At 40.1% G+C, this 23,012-nt stretch overlaps 1 protein-coding gene across 3 annotated transcripts; it reads left to right on the top strand.

The window, feature by feature from the left end:
* Positions 1 to 4,774: 4,774 nt before the first annotated feature.
* Positions 4,775 to 18,139, top strand: taf4a (TAF4A RNA polymerase II, TATA box binding protein (TBP)-associated factor). 3 transcript variants are annotated; one of them, XM_058373463.1, is made up of 16 exons: positions 4,775 to 5,054; positions 5,203 to 6,070; positions 8,803 to 8,930; positions 10,180 to 10,305; positions 11,509 to 11,601; positions 11,972 to 12,094; positions 12,534 to 12,623; positions 12,824 to 13,108; positions 13,636 to 13,777; positions 14,007 to 14,115; positions 14,768 to 14,937; positions 15,893 to 16,023; positions 16,228 to 16,353; positions 16,794 to 16,850; positions 16,956 to 17,075; positions 17,270 to 18,139. In XM_058373463.1, exons 2-16 carry the CDS (start codon positions 5,341 to 5,343, stop codon positions 17,435 to 17,437), a joined length of 2,598 nt encoding a protein of 865 aa, XP_058229446.1. In that variant the 5' UTR covers positions 4,775 to 5,054; positions 5,203 to 5,340; the 3' UTR covers positions 17,438 to 18,139. The 3 variants fall into 3 exon arrangements, with proteins under 3 accessions (XP_058229446.1, XP_058229447.1, XP_058229445.1); XM_058373464.1 differs by having other exon boundaries at positions 4,775 to 6,070; positions 10,180 to 10,290; XM_058373462.1 differs by having other exon boundaries at positions 4,775 to 6,070.
* Positions 18,140 to 23,012: the final 4,873 nt, after the last annotated feature.

Here is a 23,012-nt window from a genome sequence, read left to right as displayed (position 1 = left end):
ATATAATTACAGAGACTAATTGAGTTCACGCTGTTTGCTGTTATTAACTACATCCACAAGTAGCGTGGCATAATTGCCATAATAACGCTGATGTAATACCCATTTACACCTCTTCGAAGAGAAAGACTTTCCTCTTGGAATCGTACTGCTTTTGTCTCGTCAACTGTAAACGCCTTATCTACGTTTGATGCGTGCTTTTATTCTTTTATCTTCAGTTTTATTTAAGGTAAAATGTGTTCAGCCTAAATGATTTATTGTGTCATATATTGTTTTGCCTAGGAAAGAATCATAAATGTTAAGCATTTAAGCTGTTTCCACCCAATTATAGTTAGTTAAATGGAGCTCTTAGGACACGATGATCTTTTAATTATACAACTCTAAACTATCACCATAACTATAATTCTGGATTAGGGCTGAAACAAGGATATTGTTGAAACTAAAATAAAAATAAAAAGTGTTTCCTCAACTCCTAAATCCTGATTCCCCTTGACTATACTCATGGCTTATCACATAATGATCCATATTTAAACGCAAATATTTCCTGTTTGTCTTAAATGAATAAAAATATACTTATTTATATATATTTATTTTAAATATATAAATAAAAATCACCTCAAAATAAATGGCAATCCAACCAAAAGTGTATTTTGGTACTGATCACATCGCTATAACTAATATTTTACATATGAAAAATACCTTTATGCAATAGTTCAATTCTATAATAATAATAATAATAATAATAATAATAATAATCTAACATCTCACATCGTACAGGGGAAGATCTGTATACAGATGAGTTCACTCCGTCAGTTATGTTAAGGCTTCTAGTTTCTTTAAACGTCTTGCAAATGTTCTCTAATATATTTTAAGTTTGCAGATTAATTAGAATGTAGCCTTATATGAAGCATAATGGGGTCATAGGATAAATAATCAAGTGATGATACTGTGGTGTGCTGTGGGCCAACAGGAAGTGGAGTTACTGTTTTCACCATGGAGTTCAATTCAATTCAGTTTTATGTGGTATAGCGCTTTTAACTATGTATGTTGTTATGTACGTATGTATTTAAATGTCCTAATGAGCAAACGAGTGATGACGGTGGTGAGGGAAAACTCCCTGAGGTGATATGACGAGGAGACCATGAAAGGAACCAGACTCAAAAGAGAACACATCCTCATCTGGGTGAGATTATAAAGTCGATTACTGAAAGTTGATTGTTTTCCCATAACAGCACATGCCACGGTGTTTTAATCTTCTTATATGATGGTAATTTGCCACACCATGTCACATTTACACTACTTACATTTAATGTTGTGGAACAACCAGGAAACAAATTAGCTCCTGTTTATTATCATTCATAACAGCTATAACGAGCTCTGCCTCATTTCTCATGTTACATGTGACCACAAATCTTTCCATCCTGAAGAATTTTCTATGTTGAGAAGATGCTGGTGAACTTCTACACTGCCATCATCAAATCTATCCTCACATCCTCCATCACAGTCTGGTTTGCTGCAGCTACAGCCAGGGACAAGGCCGAGCTTCAGCGTGTCATCCACTCTGCTGAGAAGGTGATCGGCTGCAGTCTTCCATCTCTCCAGGAGCTGTACCTCTCCAGGACCCAGAGACGTGCAGCCAAGATCGCAGCCGACCCCTCTCATCCCAGAAACAAACTTTTTCAGTCCCTCCCCTCTGGCAAGAGGCTCTGGTCCATCAGGACCAGGACCTCACGCCACAAGAACAGTTTCTTCCCCACTGCAGTCAGCCTGCTGAACAGTGCCCCACTTACCTCCAGATGATCCCCTCCCACCCCGGACACTCACTTCCACATTCTAAATTGCACTACTGTTCATTCAATTTCACTTTTGTACACAATACTTATCTCATTCTACATTGTGAACATACCTCACATCTGTATATATGTTACAGTCACTTTCACTTTTTACATTTTTCTATTGCACTAATTTTCATACAAGTCACCTTATACAGTATTTATTTAAATTATTTACCTGTGTATATGTTTGCACCTGACACCAAGGCAAATTCCTAGTACTGTAAAGTGCTCCTTGCTGACCCTTTGCTGTACCTGGCAATAAAACTTTTTCTGATTCTGTTATATCTTTACCTCTGGCTGTTGCAAAGCACTGACAGTGTCACAGAAAACTACACAATGCCACTGTTTTTCCTTTAAAAGATGTTTACGTGGCATGGTACACAATAAAATTCTTACTGTAAAAAGTGTAGTAAATAAAATAAAAGATTCAATTTACTTTCTGAAAGTGAAAGCATTTTCTAGTAAGCACTACAGATGTTTTGTTTTTGTCGTATCATCTTTAATGTAATCCATTATTCAGGTTTTCCATTCTCTCTGTGGTTTGGGTCTGTGAAGTGGAAGGGAAATTAAAAAAAAACCCAACAAGGTCAAGCGAACGGGACAAAAACCCGTTTCACAGCTTCGCACTCTTAGAATGTGATCGAGTGATAAACACACTGTGCCGTGTGACAAAGTTCAAACTCTAACCCAGCTCGGTTACGCCTTCCTCATGCTTCGCTCTCGTTAGTGCTGTGAGCATGAAATAGTGCGCTCGTTTATTATTGCGTAAACACACAAAATAATGCAAGGTCATTCTTCGTTGACTTGACCTGATTTAACAAAGGAATTTATCTTTCACAAGGCAGGCTGCCAAAATTGCTGAAATAAGTGGATTAATAGGCCACACGTCCGATACACTATTTCACTCCAAGTCGCTATTCCACATAAAATCGTTAACACTTTAAACAAGCAGCATTAGTCTAATAAATGTTTGCCTACTTGTTACTGGATTTGACTCTAGGAATCACTTTAGATCTGACAATGTATTAGTGTATTAAAACTTAAAATGACACCACTGACACTGGAGACTCCTTCTAAACAATACTACATAAATGTATCCTCACAGAAAACGTGGCCATTTCAACAATTACACATTTTTTTTCCGTGTTTATGTGGAATATCTGGCACACAGTTCCTTGTTTTGGTTGTCACCTTTTTATAACAAGTGCATTAATAGAAATCTTACAGCTTATATTATTATTATTATTATTATAATCATAATCGATAAAGAATTAATCGTTTATAAATATGTACCATTTCATGGATCTCTAGTAACAAGGATCATAAGGCATGTTTTGACCCAATAAACTCCTTTATTAAGTGTGCTAGTCTTTTCTGAACAGGACACGAATGGTTGTTAATCAAATAGTTGCCGATTCATTTTATTGAACCAAAACCAACTTATTTTTACTAGCTCCTTCTTAATCTACCATTAAAGTGCAAAAGTTGAAATAATGTGAAATAACAACACTAACGATTCTGCTCCCTCATTATAATATATATGGTTAAAAAAAGTCTTTGTGAGAAACAAAAATGTGAATTAGGTGTAAAGACTGACCATTTCGAATTTCTTGGATTTGTCGAGCAGTTTTTTTCCCCTTAAATTCTTTGGTTGTGTCTTTGTATATAGCTTCTTTACATTTCTGAATAGTTATTACTAGTCTATTAATAGTCTTTATGTGTATACCTTTCTAAATATATACTTTTTTTATTTTTTTATACTCTCTCTATAATAATTGTAAGTCAGATTGCACTGATATCTTTTTCCTTAGCTGCTATACCTATGCTGCTGTAATAACAGATTTCCCCATTGTGGGACGAATAGAAAATGATCTTATCTTAAAGATGTGTGAAAATTTTTGTCGTAGGTGTTTTGAGAGCTGTTTTTTTCCCCGATCATATTGACTTTTGACTCAGATATCCAGGGGGTATGTGCTTTAAATTTTAAAAAACATGGAAATTTGTGTGGGCATTATTATCAGTTATAGGTATTATTGCATTCTGATCATTCTCAGTCTATTTAACTGGCTTCTTAAATTGAACAGGTTTAACCGAAACCTCAATAGCCCTAAAAACATGTAGTTTAGAAATAACGTAAACTAACGTGTTCTGCTGGTGGAAAGTTCAGGATTAAAAAGCTCTATGGTTCTAGTAAACATTTATATAACGAGACTAATAGTAAAAATGGGGGTCTTTCAGTGAGGGGTCTGTGAAATGTATTTTGCACTCAAACTGGTCCCAGGTGCAAAAACTTTAAGCAGTCCTATCTTAGCTCACTAGTAATCATGGAATTTGCAGGTAATATTGTAAAAATGAGTTAGAAAAGGGTGGAAAATTTCCAGGTAAGTGTATGAAGAAGAGATGAGCAATGTCTGGGAATTAGTGAAGTAAAACTTTCAGTCTCGTGCCAAATGCATGATAAAGAAAAAAAAGAGTGGTTGAGTCTGATGATTTTTCAGAAGTAGATGCCGGCTTCATTATTAAAAACAGGGCTGTGAGTGGATGTGAGACCTGCATGCCCCCTGTGTTAGATTGTATTGGTGGCACAGATGTGTCGGGAGGTACTCCAAAATACGGGGCCATCTTGTTGCAGCGACAGCACACTCGGTACTTACCAAAAACATCCAGTATGCACCCTAAACCAAACGCCTAAATGGTCTGAAGCACTGTATTCGCCCAAACGTGGAGAATGCGCGCGAGCCGACGGTGTTTTTCTACGTTTCCGAAGGCCCATTTGTCGATGACAGCTCGCGCTCTAAGATCCCCGACCGCGCTCGAATAGAATCAACTGACTGTTTTTTCCCCCACATGTCCCGCCTCCGACGCAGGCCACCACCCAATCGCGACGCGCATTCACCGAGACGTAATGACGTTTCCGCTGCCGCGCGCATGCGCAGTTTCATTTCGTCCAGAGCTCCTCACGGTTCACATCGAAGATGGCGGCAGGCTTCGACCTGCTGGTGGAGGATTCTCTAATTAAAAGAGTGGGCAAGAAACTTTTTAGCGATATTGCAGGTAGTGCCAGAAACAAGCGCAGCAAATTTCATTGCATTAACTCCGAGGGAAGAGCACGGGCAGTTGTAAAGAACAATGCTAACTACGGAATAGGAGGGAATGCAACTAGCTAACGTTAACATTTGTGAGCAAAGAAGCTATTGGCTACGAGACTTGTTTTTAAAGCAGGTAATCTCGCAGTGTGTTAAACTGCGCTACATGGTCAAAATATTTCTTCACCACAAGAGTTAAAGCGATAAGGGCGCTCGATAGAGTCTCGTTTACATCGTGACCCGCGCTCCCCTCACTCTTCACACGTTTGTTTCCTACTTCGCAGACGTACAGGAGGGAAAGGGGACGGTTTTTGAGTCCCGGCTGTTAGCTGTGGATGCCAATTAAAGCACGGATTACACCAGGCGCTTCGCTAGAGACTTCAGCGGAGCACGGTTAACGCGATCCGGTGTCTCCAAATGCTATGGTAACTACTTTGCCTGGCCACGAAGTCAAGCTCGGGACGTCAACAGTACAAACTTTGGACGGAGGCGATGCGATGGATCCGCGTTCAGAAAGCACCCCAGCGTCGAGCGGCTCATCGACCGACCCAGTCGCTTCAGCTACCGTTAACGTGACCGTGCCAGTGGTCAACAACGGGCCCGGAATAGCGAAAGGACTTGTGACTGCACCTTCTACTTCAAACACGGTGATCCAGGCGTCTTTCGTGAACGCGCCGAGCGTGAACGTGTCGAGCGCGCCAGGCGGAACCGCCGCCGCCACCATCAGGCCATCTATGCAACCCGCGACTTTAACCATTAACGGGAATAACAGTAACGCCAGCTGCGTGCTGACAGCTGCGCCCAGTGTAGCTACGGCCACGGGAACCACGCCGCTCACAAACGCCCAGCCTCCTGTCAACGTGAGCGCGAGTCCGGCGGTGTCAATCAAATCCGAGTCACCGCAGACCGTGATTCAAAGCGCGGCCCATAGCGGATCACCGCAGGTCTCCCCCGGGGCAGCCAAAGGCGCTGGGCTGATGCATGCTACGACGGCGGTGAGAGGCGGAGTCCCGGTGACAGGAGGCGGGGCTCCGGTGGCAGCAGCCGCGGCGGGGGGCGTGAGGACCATCGCGCCGCAACAGGTGCTCGCGCCCCGCCTCCCACAGAGCACCCCGGGACAGACGAGCATCCACAACATCCAACTTCCTCCAGGTACTCCAAACTTGTCCAAACCCATCACTCACACCTGCTGTTTCATCAGAGCCAGGCGTCCTGACCACGAGCCCAAGCTGTCAGGCGGTACATTTTATTCAATTGTATTGTGTCATGTCACAGGTTCCCTACCTTTCTTCTGGAGGACCCCATGTGGTGCACATTTCAGCATTTTCCCTCCTTTAACTCTCCCAGTGCAGCTTTGTTAAAGATTAGTTGAAAGATTAGTGAACACACATGTGCCAGACAAGAGGAACTCCAGGACCAGGGTTGGGAACCTGTGTGTCATGTGATGAGCAACTTTTTGACACAAGCAAATACAGGAAACAGCGATCCTCTTTAAGTCACTCGGGCAAATGGTGTCATGTAGGGCTGTGCAATATGCTTTTTTTGTCCATGCAAACATCATATAATGTGCATCACGGGAATAATGTGTCCTCTAGGGGACATTATTTGGACATCTTAAAATGTGGGAATGCACTGTCAACAAAATAGTACAGTATATCAGAAAAAGTGAGGACTATGAATCTTTTAAATTTACACACAAGTGGTGGAATTAAGACCCACCTTAAACATTTATCATCAAATTTTTAGTTCCCAGTCTGTTTTACTGGTCACTTGAATGGGTTTAATCCAAACATTAGTAACCCCAAAACAAGTCAGTTTATAAATAACGTCAACTTCGACTACATTGAGGAATAAACCCTCGATGAAATAAATATGTACTGGGATCATTTTACAGTTAAATGTGTCTCTAGCTGTAAATTTTTCCAAACCCATGATTTCAGTATAGTGACTAATTATTACAAGCACTCGGGATGTTAAAATCTATTTTTGGATGAAGTAAGTGTACATGTTTCCTGTCTAAACATTAGAATTGAAACCTAAAACAGCTGTCAGAGATTTACTGTTTTGCTGGCACAGTATTATACCTCACTATCATAATACATATCATGTATCATGAAAGCCTCTTATTCGACACAGAATGATGTATACAGATAATGCAGTGCATTATTAGGTAACTAAACGTGTTATCTAATATGCAAAAGCTTTTATATGGACATGATGAAACGCCGAACTTCCAATAGGACAATGAAGGATCAAGGTCATTTCACCTGTAACTGAAAGCCACTGTATTCTGTGGTGTGAGCACTTTACAGATGCACAGCGATGTCTTGTTTCGTTTGATTCGGCACAATAAGCGGTGGCATGTGAAAGCACTTTGTCTTGTCCTGACTGCAGTGTGAAAGCTCCTGTGCTCCCTCGCTGTGAGTTTTAATAACAGAGCTGGCATTGAGTAAGTGTTTACAAATGCTCAGCTCGTAGAAAAGCTCCCCGAAACCAAGTTCCTCTAATTCACAAAGCGGTTAATTCGAAGCAGATTTTTTATTTGTGTGTTTCCCGCCAGGCGTTTCTGCATAGGAGGAGAAACACAACCTGATCGCTGGACCATGACCAGGGAAGGTGCCATAAATAAGGTCATACTGAGACCTTAGCGAGTGCCGGCGCTCTAACTAGGAAAATTTTCACAGGATGAGAATGTAGTCTGAAAATTTTACGGTTATAAAGGCATTGTAGTTTTAATCGACCATTTGAATAAAACCACAATCCAGTGGTGAAAGTGAAAGGAACTATTTATTGCGACCGGACAAAAGACTCTTTACACAGCCGTTTGTGTTGTTCTTTCTGTTTGCCGTTTTATGTTTAAGTAATGATACTGGAGGACAATGAAGTAAATGATAAGCCACGACTTTATAGATGACAGAGAGAAAAGACTCATCTCACTGTACACGTGGACATTGTGCCGGACATTTAACCTGTTTCCTGTTGGTTTTAAAAAGGCTAGCACTTCCTGGAAAAAAAAAAAACCCTAAAAGTGTGAAAACTTTTCTCACAGAACATGTCATTTTGAGACCAACATTTCCTTAAAATCTCCTATATTAGTTGTCATTATTAGATGTAATTATACCCAGAGCCTCTGTCAGTGCACACAGAGAGTGACTGCAAGGAGGAAAAAAAGAGATGAAAATGAATCGTAATCCGTGTTTTGAAAAAGTCAGAGGTAAGGTAGACATACTCCGTGACTAAGCGTGACACCGTAACAACTCTGTCACTAACGTATGATGATGCAGCAGCAGCTCCGAGGGATCTGTCGTCTGTCGGGTTTTGGTCAGGACAGATTTTTGCGAAGGGCCATCTGGGCTCCCTCGTCAACAGCTTCTGTCCGAAAACCCAGAGCTACGCTAGTTCACCGAGAGACAAGTGAATGGGCTCCAGCAATAGTGTACAGGCCACCAACTGCGCTCTGTGCGGGGGCAGCGTGTTCCGATGGCATAGTGGCCAGAATGGAGAGTACAACCATTTCCAGCATTGCGTTCCTTCCCAGTTAGCACAGCAGAAAATGTGTCTGTTTTATTAACTGATCAAACACGATGAGAGACGTCGGAACCCGTTTGGCACATAACGAGCAGCTGGGCTGAGTGTCGAGAAAAGCTTTTCACAGCCAAACCAGAGCCGTCATTTGTTCTCCGACAAGCATTTTCATTCATTTTACATTTACATATACTTGGCACATCATTTTATCCAAAAGTGACAAAGAGTAGAGACTGTGACTGTTAAAGGAGCTGACAGGAATACGAGTACTTGATTAATTTAGCTGAAAATATTATTTGCGCTTCAGGCTATTAAGCTAGCTTTTTGATTTGGTTGTGTGTCTGTGTGTTATTTTTCAGGTATGGTGCTGGTGCGAAGTGAAGCTGGCCAGTTGCTCATGATCCCTCAGCAGGTGTTGGCTCACATGCAGGCCACACGCGCTGCCACTCCTGCTAGCACTACGCCCGGACAGGTCACCTCCACGCAGGTACTCCACATCACCACAGCATCTCACAAACACAAACACACTCGCACACACTCTACCACTGAGCTCATCTCAGGAGTGCAACAATAAGCATATCACAGTCCAGTATCACAGTTTCTCCTTTCACTCGTACAACTTTATAATCACGTTTTGTTTTACAATAAGTGTTTCTCCTGATTTAATATAATGATGATTTAAACATAAATGTTTGTTACCAAAGTTGAATGTCTTATCTTAATTTTTATTCATTCATTGCATTAATGCTGAGCAAATTTCTGTAATCGTTTATATATTACAACAGTCAAAAACAGGTCTTCCACCCCCTTTTTTTCCCCCCTTTTGAAGTAAATAAGACATAAAAGCAGCTTGTCCCTGTACAGAGTAAGCGCAAAGAATTTCCTGTGTTAGAAAACACAGCTGTCACAGCTTCAACTAATCAGTGATACTGGAATCTCCTCACAAACATGCTAAACGTTTCTTACAGAAATCTGCCATACACAGCAGCAAGCGTGCATTAGAACGAGCGAATTGATAGAAACCCACGATCCGAATTACAGCTGGAAATATTGTTAGAGAAGAAAAAAAACTAATCAGCAGTCCATCACATCAATCAGAGTTGACAATTCAACAGTGCAGTGGTTTAGGTTTCAGTGTGTTGCATCAGGAAGCTCCATCTCTGTGACCTTTGTATCTACCAGAGCTAAACCTTTTAGACAAGGGTTCATCAGATTCATACAGTTCTTTTAGCAGTAATTTCTTTTACACATTTAATACAGAATCATAATTACATCATTCCTATTGTGTGTTGAAAACAGGAACATTTTGTGTATGGTCTGTTTTTGTAGATATTCAACATTTTGTAATGTCTGTTTTATTTTCGGTTATAGCTCTTCAGGTTTTCAAGTCTTTCATGATAGACAGACAGACAGACAGACAGAGAGAGAGAGAGAGAGAGAGAAGAAACGGAGAACAGCTCCTGATTAAATCATGACCATGCTGGTGTTTTAAATGGACAAACCCTTCATGGTGTTGCTTCAGCTACCAGTCTGCAATAAGAAATGTGACATAATAATGCATAATAAGTCAACTCTAAAAGCTTCAAAAAATATTGCTTTAGTCTATAGTCATAATAATAGTAATAATGATAATAATAATAATAATAATAATAATAATAAAAACAGTCCAAAATATTTTCAGAAGGCGGATTTTATGTGAAATGTGTTGAACTCTCTTCACCATGCTTTCTCTGCAGACCCCTGGTGCTACCATCATGGCCAGACCGGTGACTCCCACCATCATCAAGCAGGGCTCACCCACAACCAGCAGCACCACTGCGCCCACACTGCAGAGGCCACCCATTCAGGTAACACCCATTCAGGTAAAACACACACACACACACACACACTTAACAGCCAAATAAAGCACGGCTCCCCTTCAAACTAGACACTACAACAAATTCTGTCAGTTAGCAGCATTAGTGGTACAATATGTCCAACGAGTGATCCAGATCATATCTTTATAATTGGAAAGCTCTTTAGAATTACACCATTTAGGAAAAAAAAAACATTGAATAGTGTTTATATTGATGTTTACAGTGATTGCTTCTTAATTGAATGCATCATTTAATGGGTTTTAAGAAAACGGGAGTCAGTCACTGGGACAGCTAAGCTGTGGCTACTTTAATACTAAGAAAGAAAAGTAATTAAACATTTTTTAATGATATGGTTTTGGGGCAAGGCTGTGTAGATTCCAAATAGACCCACTGAACATTCGCATTTGTGCACATACACTTACACACAGACATGGAGCACCAAACATTACTTTATACCTCTTGCCCCAATCTTAATCGGCAGCCATTAATTATTGAACTGAAATGTATAAAGATCTGAACTAGTGACATGTGAATGAATGAATGAATGAATGAATGAATGAATGAATGAACAAATGATATTTGTTTTTAACCTATAAATTCATAACCATTAGTGATTTGTTCATGGCTGTATGGTCTATTTCGTAGTGGAGCTTCATTGTACCACTGATGAAAAGTAAATTTAAAGAAGTTGTCATTTTGTACAGAGTTGTTTGATTATAAGGTGAATTTTATTGATTTGATTCATGTAAAATATAAAATAGCCATTGAAGCTGCCATTGCAATACACTTAAATACAATCATACTCCACAGATGTGATGCTGTTTTCTATGTATATGTATATACCAGTTTTCTCCTCAGACCAGAGAGGGTACATATAAAGGAAAACTATTAAACTCTGTGGGAACTGTCCCCCTTTCTGAGCTGTGGTCAGTCTGTAATCTGATGAGCACCCTTCAGCTAAATAATGTATATGAATGCATGTCCACAGCAACAAATTATCCCGCAGAAGCCGTATTAATTCCTGTTTGAAAAAGAATGGTCTCTGAAATGACTGTGACTATTTTTTTGAGAGTTTTTTCCAAGTTCATGGTTCAGTCTGCTGAAACACTTTGTCGACCCCTGCTTTCGTTTCAAAAATGTTTTATTCGGATTCTGAGAAAAGACTCTGAAACACATTTTCTTTCTTGCCTTTGTCTCTGAATCTCTCAGCCGCCATCGGTGGGCTCTGTGCTGGCAGTGCAGCCGGGCACCGCCCAGAGGATGGTAACTCCCACTACGGGGACCAGCGTCACCTTGGCAACGGTGAGAACCTGGGCGTGAACGCCCCTAAACAACACAGTGTCAGGAGTTTTATCACAGGCAGGCGTGTTTACATCTGAACATGTTCTTATACTCTTGGATATTTATACGCAAGAAGAAGTTCTTTATTTTCTGTCTTTTTTATTTATTGCTTTCTGTGCAACTATAATTTTGGCGCGATAGACATGTGACAAGCACATCTGGTGAATGCAAGGTGTTTTCCATGTTTGCTTTAATATCCCCTACGCCCCTTAAAATCCCAGAATTATGGAACTAGTATGGTTTTTATCATAATGTAACCTCTGATTTAATGTAAAGATGTATTGTACTGAAGATTATGTCATGTCTGTCATGTTTTGCTCTGTGAAAGCAGGAGACGATGGAAAACGTGAAGAAGTGTAAGAACTTCTTGTCCACGCTGATCAAGCTGGCCACCAGTGCGAAGCAGTCATCGCAAACAGCTGCTAACGTCAAAGAACTGGTTAAAAACTTGCTGGTGAGTGTGTGAATGGGTGTGTGGGTGTCTATCTAGATATTGATGTAGATATTTAGAAATGACCACTTCATGTATGCTGCGCTAGTTAAATGTTGTGCTAGTTAAAGACCAAGGGAAATGTTTTTGATAATTATCAATATCGATTGCCACGTAAAAATAAAAAGTCTGGAAAGTCTCTCAGAATATTTAACTGATTAATTAGCATGGTCAACAGTTAAGATTTGAGGTGGCTTTGTGCTGCTTTGCTCGGTTTCATCATCGTTTGCACATACTTGTGTGTTCCTGATTCTGAAAAGATTGTCTGTCATCCCTACACACTAATTAATCTACCTATCTATCTATCTATCTAGTCACGTGCGGATACAACCTCACTCACTCATGCAAGAGTGCTTATATAGAACTTTTTTAAATTCACTCTCATCACTTTTTGTGTTCGCAGGAAGGGATGATTGAAGCGGAAGACTTCACCAGCAGGTTATACAAGGAGCTTAACTCTTCACCCCAGCCTTATCTCGTGCCTTTCCTAAAGGTGAGCTGAAACTCAGATTCCCATGAGTATTTAGAGTGTCTTATTAGAGTGCACAAAGCTGAACTTGACTAACTAGAGCTGATTTGTTCTATGAAATCATATTTGTAGGCATAATTCACTCAGTAGTTCAATAAATCACATTATCATTTTAAGTACTGTAATGTTGTTCCTTCTTATCAATTGTTTGTGTGTTTCTGCAGAGGAGTCTTCCCGCACTGAGAAAACTCACCCCAGACTCCCTGGCCTTCATCCAGCAGAGCCAAGGCCTGCAGCCCACCAAACCTGCAGCCACTGTGGTGCTGACCAACACTACGACGGCTATTGCTGCCACTGTTGCTACTGCAACGCCTGCTGTATCTGTACCTTCTGCAACTCCTTCAATTTCCGCAGGCACTGCAGCAACCGCTGCAGCTGTTGCGGCCGCCACAGTCCCGCGCACGCTCACCCAGCCCGCTCTCGCCACAACCAGCCAGCCTGCTTCACTGGTAATGCACCACAATTCAGCTTACCTAAAGTCACAACTGAAACACTTTGTGAAATTAATTCAATTCAATTAATTTGTATTGCGCTTTTAACAATGGACATTGTCTCAAAGCAGCTTTACAGAATTATAGAAACATAGGAAAAAGTTATAAAGTTTAAAGTTATGTTACTATTTTATCCCTAACGAATGTGTGTAGCACATTGGAGAAAACCTTTACACAGTGAAATTTTCAGAAGTTCTGGGTCTGGGCTATTACTTATTTACTCATAATTGCCTGGCAGAGAAGTAGGTTAACAAAATGCATTCTTGACCCAAAAATGTTACATGCATTGTGCTATGTTAGAAAAATTGTATAGACAGGAAAATAATCATATGCGCATATATATGCACTGCACTTATCTCGCTCGCCATGTGGGATTTGATGTGATGTGTGACACTGTATGCTAGCTACCACTTTTTAGCCCAAATCATACATTGGCTGGATTGACCTGAGTTGTTTTGTGTGTGTGTGTGTGTGTGTTTGTGCAGGTACTGCACTCTCAGCAGCAGAGTGCGATCGTGAAGTCCCCCCAGGTTACTCTGGCAACACCAATGGTAACGCTCAGGGGTCAGCCACATAGCCGCATCGTAGTTGGGCAATCTCAAGTGCCGGTCAAGCAACTTAACACAGGTGTGTGAATATGTTTGTTGTATCGCAGAACCCTTGGCCAGTGAACCCATTTTAAGGGTCCAGAATTCTTGCTTGTAGTTGGAGATTTCATAAATTATGGATTTTTGTTGATATTTGAGGGTGTACTGCTGTAGTAGGCTTCACACCGACCTTGTTATATGGAAAAAAAATTTTTTCATGTGAGATAAGAACTGTAATGAAGTAACATCGAGTTTTTCCTCCTATGCAGTGGCTGTGAAGCCTGGGATGGTGAGTGGAGCGAAGGTCTCTCCCAGCCCTGTGGCTCTGAACGCAGCTCAGAAGAATAAGCTGAAGGATGCCTCCGGGGGGACGTTCAAGTTAGTGTGTGCTTATATGACAGTCTATCCAGCGCAATATAAATCACAAGCAGGTTCAGAAACATATATAATATGTCTAATATGAAAAGCTGATTTGAGTTGGATTATTTATTTAAAAAAAGATTCAACCGTTTAGTGTTTTAGCTAAAGAGGATTGTAATTAAGTCAATATCACATGCTGGTGTGTGTTCAGAGAGTTAATGGAGCAATAAGTGAAGGAAATGGTGAGCAAACAGGACATTCAAATTATTACTTGAATTAAACAGCCAAAATAAAATAATAATCTTGTTGTTATAGCTGTCAAAACATTCAAATGTTAAAAGTGTTACGTAAACAAATTTTCACTGATGAGGTAATGTTAAGTTAAATATTTGAGCATCAGATGGTTTGAATAAACATCCATCATATCGAAATTGTCTTTCAGAAGCAATATTTATTACAGTTCCTGTTTGCTTCTAAGTCAATGTGCTCAATAATATCACTGAATATTTTGCTGGTTAATTTACAGTTAAAATTACTATTACTCCTACTACTACTAGTAATAGTAAAAATAGCCAGTTTAGGAGCTACATTTCAGTAGACATAGTTTAGGTCACTACAATTGACCATTCAAATTTATTTAGCATCGGAATACATGTGTGTTTGTTTGTAGGGATGATGACGATATCAATGACGTAGCCTCCATGGCCGGCGTGAATCTGTCGGAGGAGAGCGCACGAATCCTGGCCACCAACTCGGAGTTAGTGGGGGCCGTGACTCGCTCCTGCAAGGACGAAGCCTTTCTGTTCTCCGCTGCGCTGCAGCGCAGGATACTGGACATAGGTCTGTCTCAAAGTACCAGTGTCCTGTGACAGTGTAGCTATTCAAATAGTCCGCATTTAAAACGTTAAAACGTTATTTGGGGCATTTGTAATTTCCCTCAGATGCTCTATCCCAGGAAGTTTTTTTTTTTAACACACACTACCAGTCAAAAGTTTGGACACATCTTCTAATTCCATGGTCTTTCCTGATGTTTATGTCTTTCTACATTGTAAAACAATGCTGAAGGCGGCCGAAATATACAATAATCTTGTTTGAACAGTTGATATTGAGATATGTCTGCTACTGATGCTCTGTAAAGCCTTCATAATGGCTCTAAACTGAGGTGCTGTTAATTGGTGATTTCTGAGGCTGGTAAAGGAGTAAACAGGGAGTAAAATATAGGTTTCCTGTTAAAGGAAAATAACCTGTCACTGGGCGGTGTGATGAAACAGGGTTACTGTTATCACTCTGAAGTTGATTATTTTCCTATAGCAGCACATCCTGAAGTCTTTACTTCTGTAATATTACAGTATTTATTATCAGTATTATTTATTAGACATTCCATGCTATTCAGTTTATTGGTAATTTATTGGTGTAGAGCGTATACGAAAGAAGTTATAACAAATTGTATAAAAAAAATTGTATATTCGCTAGCACGATTTGAACGCAGGTTTTTAATGTTAAAGAGAAATCCAAAAAAAGCTCGCTGACAGCAGACACTGGAGACTCCTTCCAAAAAAGCTAACATCTTTAAACAAAATGTCAACATATAAACAACTGAACGCTTACGCGTAGTAACGTTGTTACTATAGAAACTGTAATGTATTAAAATGGGTATGTTTTGGTTCATTTTATTATACAGCATAACGTATGGAGATTCTAGCTTTTGGTGATCACACAAACTCAGCAGACGAGGTGAATAGAGGTTAGGTTAAACAAGCTGGAGAAAAATGCTGACTGTTTATCTCGTGCGCAGGAAAACGGTTCGGAGTGACGGATCTGGGCCCTGAGGTGGTAAACCTGGTGTCTCACGCCACTCAGCAGAGACTCCAGAACCTTTTAGAAAAAGTCACAGTCATTGCACAGCAAAAGAACATGAACTACAAGGTGTGTGTGTGTGTGTGTGTGTGTGTGTATATATATATATATATATCTGAATATGTTTTCAACAGAGGACAGCTGTAGTTTTGCTGTTATTGCTTGTCTTTGTACACCTGGCACATGCTAATAATGTGTACATGAATATGCAGCTGTATTTGTTTACAGGTTCCTGCATTAATCTGTGCATTTGCATGTCCATGTGTTGCCCAGGAGGACGCACGGTTTGAGCAGGTGACTGATGTTCGCACACAGTTAAAGTTCTTCGAACAGCTGGACCAGCTGGAGAAACAGAGGAAGGAAGAACAGGAGAGGGAGATTCTAATGAAGGCAGCCAAGGTACAACACACACACACAGTTTTATACTAGAGCAACAGATGTGCTCTGTTACACTGTGTACTTCATGAACACATTAGCAGTTATGTGCACACACTGACTAGCCAGTTTATTCAGTTTGTTGTGTTTATGCCCCTGTAGTCACTAGCAATCTAATCAGATACACACACTGTATAAGTGCACTTTTTCTGAATACGCTTACTGACAAAGCTCTGTAACCCGAGCTGATTTTGAAGATTCAGTGTATTTCAGTTTCCCTTCGAAGACCTGTTGTGTAATTACGAGTTGGTGTGCAGCACCACCTACTGGTGCACAAGTGTTGTCATTGATTTTTCCCCAGCAGAGGAAGGTCGTATGGCTTGATTCATCTCTCAGCAGGTGTGTGTGTACGTGTGTGTTTGTCATTTCACTCCTGCTGATTGTTTTGTGGCACTGTTTTGCAGTCTCGGTCTCGGCAGGAGGACCCAGAGCAGTTGCGCTTGAAACAGAAGGCCAAAGAGGTGCGTTGGTGTTGTCCTCTCCTGCACATGCTCCCAAGTTCGTTGACAGCAAGATGTGGATATCTCAAGCTGATGACGAAATTGTTTTGTGTGTGTGTTTAACAGATGCAGCAGCAGGAGCTCGCTCAGATAAGACAGAGAGATGCCAACTTGACAGCGCTGGCTGCTATCGGACCTAGGAAAAAGAGGAAACTTGACTCGCCTGCTCTTGGCACTGATGCAGAGGTACAAATTATCGCTCTCTCTATCTGTTTAAAACTTCTGTAAGTGTCTGGCTTCCTGTCCACGGACAAGGTTATTCACCGACATGCTCAATTGGAATGTAAGAGAAGACTGCGTGCTGTGTTAAAGCTTTGTAGCCATATTAAACAATACTGAATTTAACGTGTGTGTGTGTCTGTGTGGTGGTTTTCTCTCAGGGTTCCGGGTCTTCGGCAAGCTCGTCTGTGGGATTGAGTGGCGGCGCGTCGCGGCAGTTCACCCGTCAACGCATCACACGTGTAAACCTCAGGGATCTGCTTTACTGCCTAGAGAACGAGAGAGAAAGCAGCCGCTCGCAGCTGCTCTACCGGGCTCTGCTCAAATAGCAGCTCGATTAGAGAGCAGTGCTCACACGAACCTCTGATTACGGAGTAGTGCACACACAGCAGCATAATTACAGTGCGGCGCTCAGGTCGCAGCTCCATTTGAGAGCAGTGCTCAAATAGGAGGTGGAGTAGAGAGCACTACAGAGCAGCCTGATTACAGAGCAGAGTTCAGACAGCAGCTGCTCTGTCGAGCTGATGGGCTCCGTTTTAAACAGCAGTGTCTCTGACGAATGCAGCTCAAACCGTCAGCAGCTCCACTGGATGCTGCTTTAACAGTGAATCCTCTACTGTGCACAGCTCGAGTAGCGGAAACCGGACGGCAGTGCTGCTCACCTAGCAACCCGGCTCTACTGCTCCGTCTCGTGTCCAGCCGTCGTCGTCTTTCTCCTCCCGGTGTGTCATCTTATCTTTGTCTTTCTTTCTCATGCCATCTTTGTATCGATTTCACTCTTGTCCTTCGTTTCTTCGACACTCTTTGCTAACTTAGTCATTCAAACACCCACACACTTTCACGAGGTCTCTTACTCCTGTCTGCCTTTGTTTCGCCCGTTCCCTGTGCTCTTGATTTTAATCTAATGAAAATGTGTCTAAAGAAATTTGCAGTTATATATCCAATGTTTTTCTTAGAGGGTGGCTTTGTAATGTGCAAATTACCGATGTAAAAAAAAAAAAAAAGAAAAAGAAAAAAAAAAAAAAAAAAGAGAATACACAATGAAACTGCCCATTCATTTTGTATTTGTGTTTTTATAAAAGAGGTTTTAAGAAATAAAAAACAAGAATGTTTCTATAAAACATCTGTTTGTTGATGATATTATTATAAAGATGGGATTTTTCTGTTATTTGGTGGTCTAAGAAACCTAGTGCATTTCTTCAAGTAGAGACAACAATTTATAGGCGCTTTTGTGCTTTTCGGAGATGCAGCACAAGTTTGACACCGTGTCTCAAGTTGTGTGCTATCACTTTAAAATATGACTAGGTTACTCTTATGGTATACTATTTAGGAAGGTAGTATGTCATTTGGGAAGCAGCCAAAATTTTGTTTTAACAAACTGAGCCATTCCTATGTTTATATCCATTTTATTTGTGATAAAGTTAATTGGATTTTGTTGGATCTTTACAGTATAAAGAGAGAATACTTAATTTTTTTCTTCCAAACAGTTATAGACTGCTGGTATTCACTGATCGTGATTCGTTGATGCTCTGGAAAAGGGCGTCTGCCTAATGCCATAAATGTAAATGTAGGACAACGTTGAGAAAAGATCATTACTACTGCAAGCAACTGATTAGTAATAAATAGAACAGTAACAGGGTACAAGACCACTGATTTCTCGTCATATTTGCTGGTATAGAAATATATAATTCTTCTTGTGTGGTATTAGTTTCACAAAATAAAGTCAGGAGACCTTCAATGTTTTATTATTAGAAATACCGTAATACTATGAAAGATGTATCCGAGTTCTTATAATTACAGGCCAAAATAACTCCGAAGCCTGTAGGCCAATAACAGTAATAAGCCTCAATAGTATTATATACATTGAAATAAGAAGTCTCCAGTGATGGGTAATGTATCTCAGACAGCATCATGTAGCAGCTTTTTAAAAAGCCCTGCAGTCAACATTTTTGTTCCCCCCATTATAGCAGTGGGTGTGTCATCTTGTTATGGTTACACAAAAGTGCTTTTCTATGCAAAACTGCAATAACTACAATCTCTATTAACAACCAAAATGAGTTTGGGCAAAACTAGTATGACTCTTCTGCAGTACAAGTGTTTAGTGTATTGCTTTCATGTGATCTACAATGTGGAGTCAAATCTGATTTTAGTCTGGGTTCCTGATAATAAACAGAATTAAAAAATAATAATTGTCCTGGTAACAGGTTTTAGCATACCACCTTCTATAGTGCAGTGGTTAGAGCAATGCTCCCTTGACTAGCAGACTAATGACTGGAGCCCGAAAGGCTGTCCTGATACAATCCGGCAATCCAAATTAGTGTCCTGGTCAGAGTAATGTCAGGTGTATATGTTGTAAGTTCAAATCTGGCTTTAGTCAGCTTACTACTATTAATCAGACCCTGAAATAAACTCATTTTTGTAGGTATCGGGTACCGGAGTTTATTTTTTAAACACATAGTGGTACAAATGCCAATCAAAGGCTGAAGCTTTCGTAGGTTAGAGTAATGCTATCACATAGCGGTTCAAATCTGGCTTTAGCAAGTTCCTCAACTTTTTTTTTTTTACTTGCTTTGGTACAAGCTCTGAAACAGACGTTGGATGAAACAAGACAAAAGTCCAACATGCCAGCATTGCTGTAACTCTTCCATAGGGTAGTGACTAGAGTAAGGATCTTCATCATCATGTGGTGTTGGTTCAAATCTGGCTTTAGTCAGTTTCCCTCTAATAACCAGAACCTTTTTATTATATAACAAATATTGGTACAAAGTTGACTCAAGACAAATAGCATAACTCTAAAACAAAGGCAAAACAACCCACAAACATTGGTTAATGGTTAGAGTGATGTTCTCTCATAGTGTATGTAGCGGATTTAAGTCTGGCTATAGTTACTATTTTTGTTTTTTAAGGGTTCTGGAACAAGGGTTGGGATTGAGGTTGGTTGAAACAAAGCAAAAGTGCAAAATGCCAAATCCATCACCACTCTTTCACAGTACGGTGGATAGAGTAATACTTCATAGTGTAGATTGTTGGTTCACGCCTGGATTCAGTCTGTTTTCTTCTACTAATCAGAATCTTTATTTTTTAAAAAGTATACTGGTCAAAGGTTGACGCAAGTCCAATATGCCAAACAATACACAAAAATTTCAGAGCACAATAGTTAAAGTAAAGTTTATTTATAATAGAATAGTAGTGCAAGGTTGCCAAATAAGAAAATCTTAAATCTTTCATAGCACAGCGGGTAGAGTAATGCTTCTTCATGGATTAAGTTGGTGGTTCAAATCTAGCGTTAGCCAATTTTTTTTTTTATTTAAATGTTCTGGTACAAGTTTTGTTGAGACAAGACAAAAGTCCAACAAGCCAAACTTGCCCCAGCTCTTCCTTAGCGTTATGGATAAAGCAATGCTCTTAAATGGTGTATGTTGTTAGCTCAAACCTGGCTTTAATTACTTTTTCTTAACCACCAACACATATTAGTACAAGGTTGAAGCAAGACAAATAGCATAACTCTTCCAAAGTACAATGAGCAGAGTAAAAGTGTTCTGGTACAAGGATGTACACAAGATAAAGTGGGAACCCCTCAACTGTTTTATGGTACAATGGTTAGAGCAAGGCTTTCAGATGGTATAGGTTGCAGGTTTAAATCTGGCTTTAACCCAGTTCTTGTTTTTGTTTTGTGTCATACAAGATTTGGACGCGAGTTTGGTTGAAACAAGATGCCGAACTTAGTACAATTGATAGAGTAATGCTTCTTCATAGTGTATGTTGTTGGTTCAAATCTGTCTTTAGTCGTTCTCCTTCTACTGATCAGAACCAACATTTCTATGTAGCGTAGTACAAGTCCAACATGTCAAACACAACTACACCATTCCACAACATAGTGGTCAGAGTAACAGGCTTTCACTGGATAGGTCATTAGTTCAAACCAGGCTTCAGTCTATTTCCTATTAAAACCAGAGGCTAAAAAGAAGGCTTTTCTTGTGTGCTATAACAAAGTTGACACCAGACTAATGTTCAACATGCCAACACCACAGCAACTCTTCCATAGCACAGTGGTTAAAGTAACGCTTGCTTGTACTGTGGGTTACAAGTTCAAACCTGGTCCTAGCTGTTTTTCAACCAAGAACTTGAAAACTAAGCTTTGGTCTGGTACAAAGTTGACAAGACAAAAGTGTGACATGCTGAGGGTTACATAACTTCTCTGTAGCCTAGGGGTTAAAGTAATGTGCTGACCTGAAATGGTGTAGGTTCAATCCTTGCTTTGGTTTATTTTGTACTAATAGTCCAAATGGAAAAGAGAAATGTTTTCAAAAAAGACACCTCAGCATGAGAGTTGTGGTGCAATTGAGTGATGTTTACCTCTGATGGCAGCGGTTGTTGGATCAAAGCTCAGCTCAAGCATACAGTATCCCAAAGCTCAAACAATGAGCAAGTAAACCTACACGCTGAGTGGGGCAGTCAGTGAGCTGAGCAAGAGGGTAGATCCATTGTGAGCCTTGAACCAAGGGCCTTCCACATGACAAGCAAGGCGTTTACCACTGCACCACCACATCCTTCACAAGTCCTTCCTTTATGGGGGGTTTATCTTTTAAAAAAGGACTGCAAGATTAAACAAATGATATAACAAGCAGTGAGATTTAGACTAAAATAAAAATTCCATGAAAGTCCAAATTTTACTGGTTGTTGGATGTTCACTAAAAACTGACATTTTTTGTGACTCACTGACTAATTTTCTCGTCTTTGCTTGCTTGCCGGCTGGCTTGCCGGCTGGCTTCTCCAAGCCCTTTGTCCCACCTTTGGGCTTCATACAATCAACTCATTCTTCCAGATTCAAACCCACAAGCCCTTACAAGCTCCCACAATCAAACTCCGAGAGATGCTGCTGACATTTTAGATGCTTCCCGACAGTCACGCTGAACCCACCGGCCAAACAGGACGTTTCCCGAAGGCACAAGATCCAAGACACAAGATCTTTACTTGATAATGCATCCACCTGCAACACAAATGGAGAAATATGTGACAACATCAAAAAAAAGCAGTGTAACCAGTACCTATGATATAAGTTATTTATATTTGATTAAATCTCACTAAATAAATAACCAGAGCCTGGGTAAGTATCAGTGATGCCAGGCTGTAAACTAGCTGCTTTTTAAAGGAGAGTGGATTTTATTTTACATTTATTTATGGTCTTTATGTGAACAGCAATTAGAGAAATATAGCACTTGAGAATATATCTCTGGTCAAGTGAGAAAACACCCAGCAAAAGGATAAACAAATGTAATTACAAACATTAGAAGCATTACAAACAAATGTAAGGCATTTGATTTGCAAGCTTCAAATTCTTATAAAAACAAACAAAATCTAAGAATAGTAGTCAAATGCTAATTAACCAGAAAACAACTGCAATTTAAACCTGACATTTTAACACAGGGACTAAAGCTCAATACTAAAACAAAACAAACTAAAACATAGAGTCACCTACACAGAAATAACAGTGTACATGCAGTAGAGGTTGAACGATGTAACTCTAGGTCGATATATCAGTCGATATTTTACATTTTTTTAATCATAAATCTGTTGATCGGTTGATAAGCAACAAGCCGGACTTCTGATGCAATTAAGCAAGTAATTGTATTATTCTTTATTCTGGATAAACCCCGGCCACTCAGACTTAAAGTGAGGGTCTGACAATATACTTTTTAAAAACTCCACGTTATAACGTAACGTTATGTAATGTTACACACAACGCCACTCCGGTGGGCAACAAACTCTAATTTAAACAGTACGGTACCATGAGATGTTATTACTGCATCCCAGCGGTATTGAACAACTCATGGTGAGCTCCTGCTGGAGCTCTGAAAATCTGAAAATATTTAACCTCAAAAACAATCAGAAAAATCTAGGGAT

This window comes from Hemibagrus wyckioides, linkage group LG21 (assembly GCF_019097595.1).
Source record: "Hemibagrus wyckioides isolate EC202008001 linkage group LG21, SWU_Hwy_1.0, whole genome shotgun sequence".
In the NCBI taxonomy this organism is placed as follows: Eukaryota; Metazoa; Chordata; class Actinopteri; order Siluriformes; family Bagridae; genus Hemibagrus; species Hemibagrus wyckioides.
This window is presented reverse-complemented; position numbering and strand designations above follow the sequence as displayed.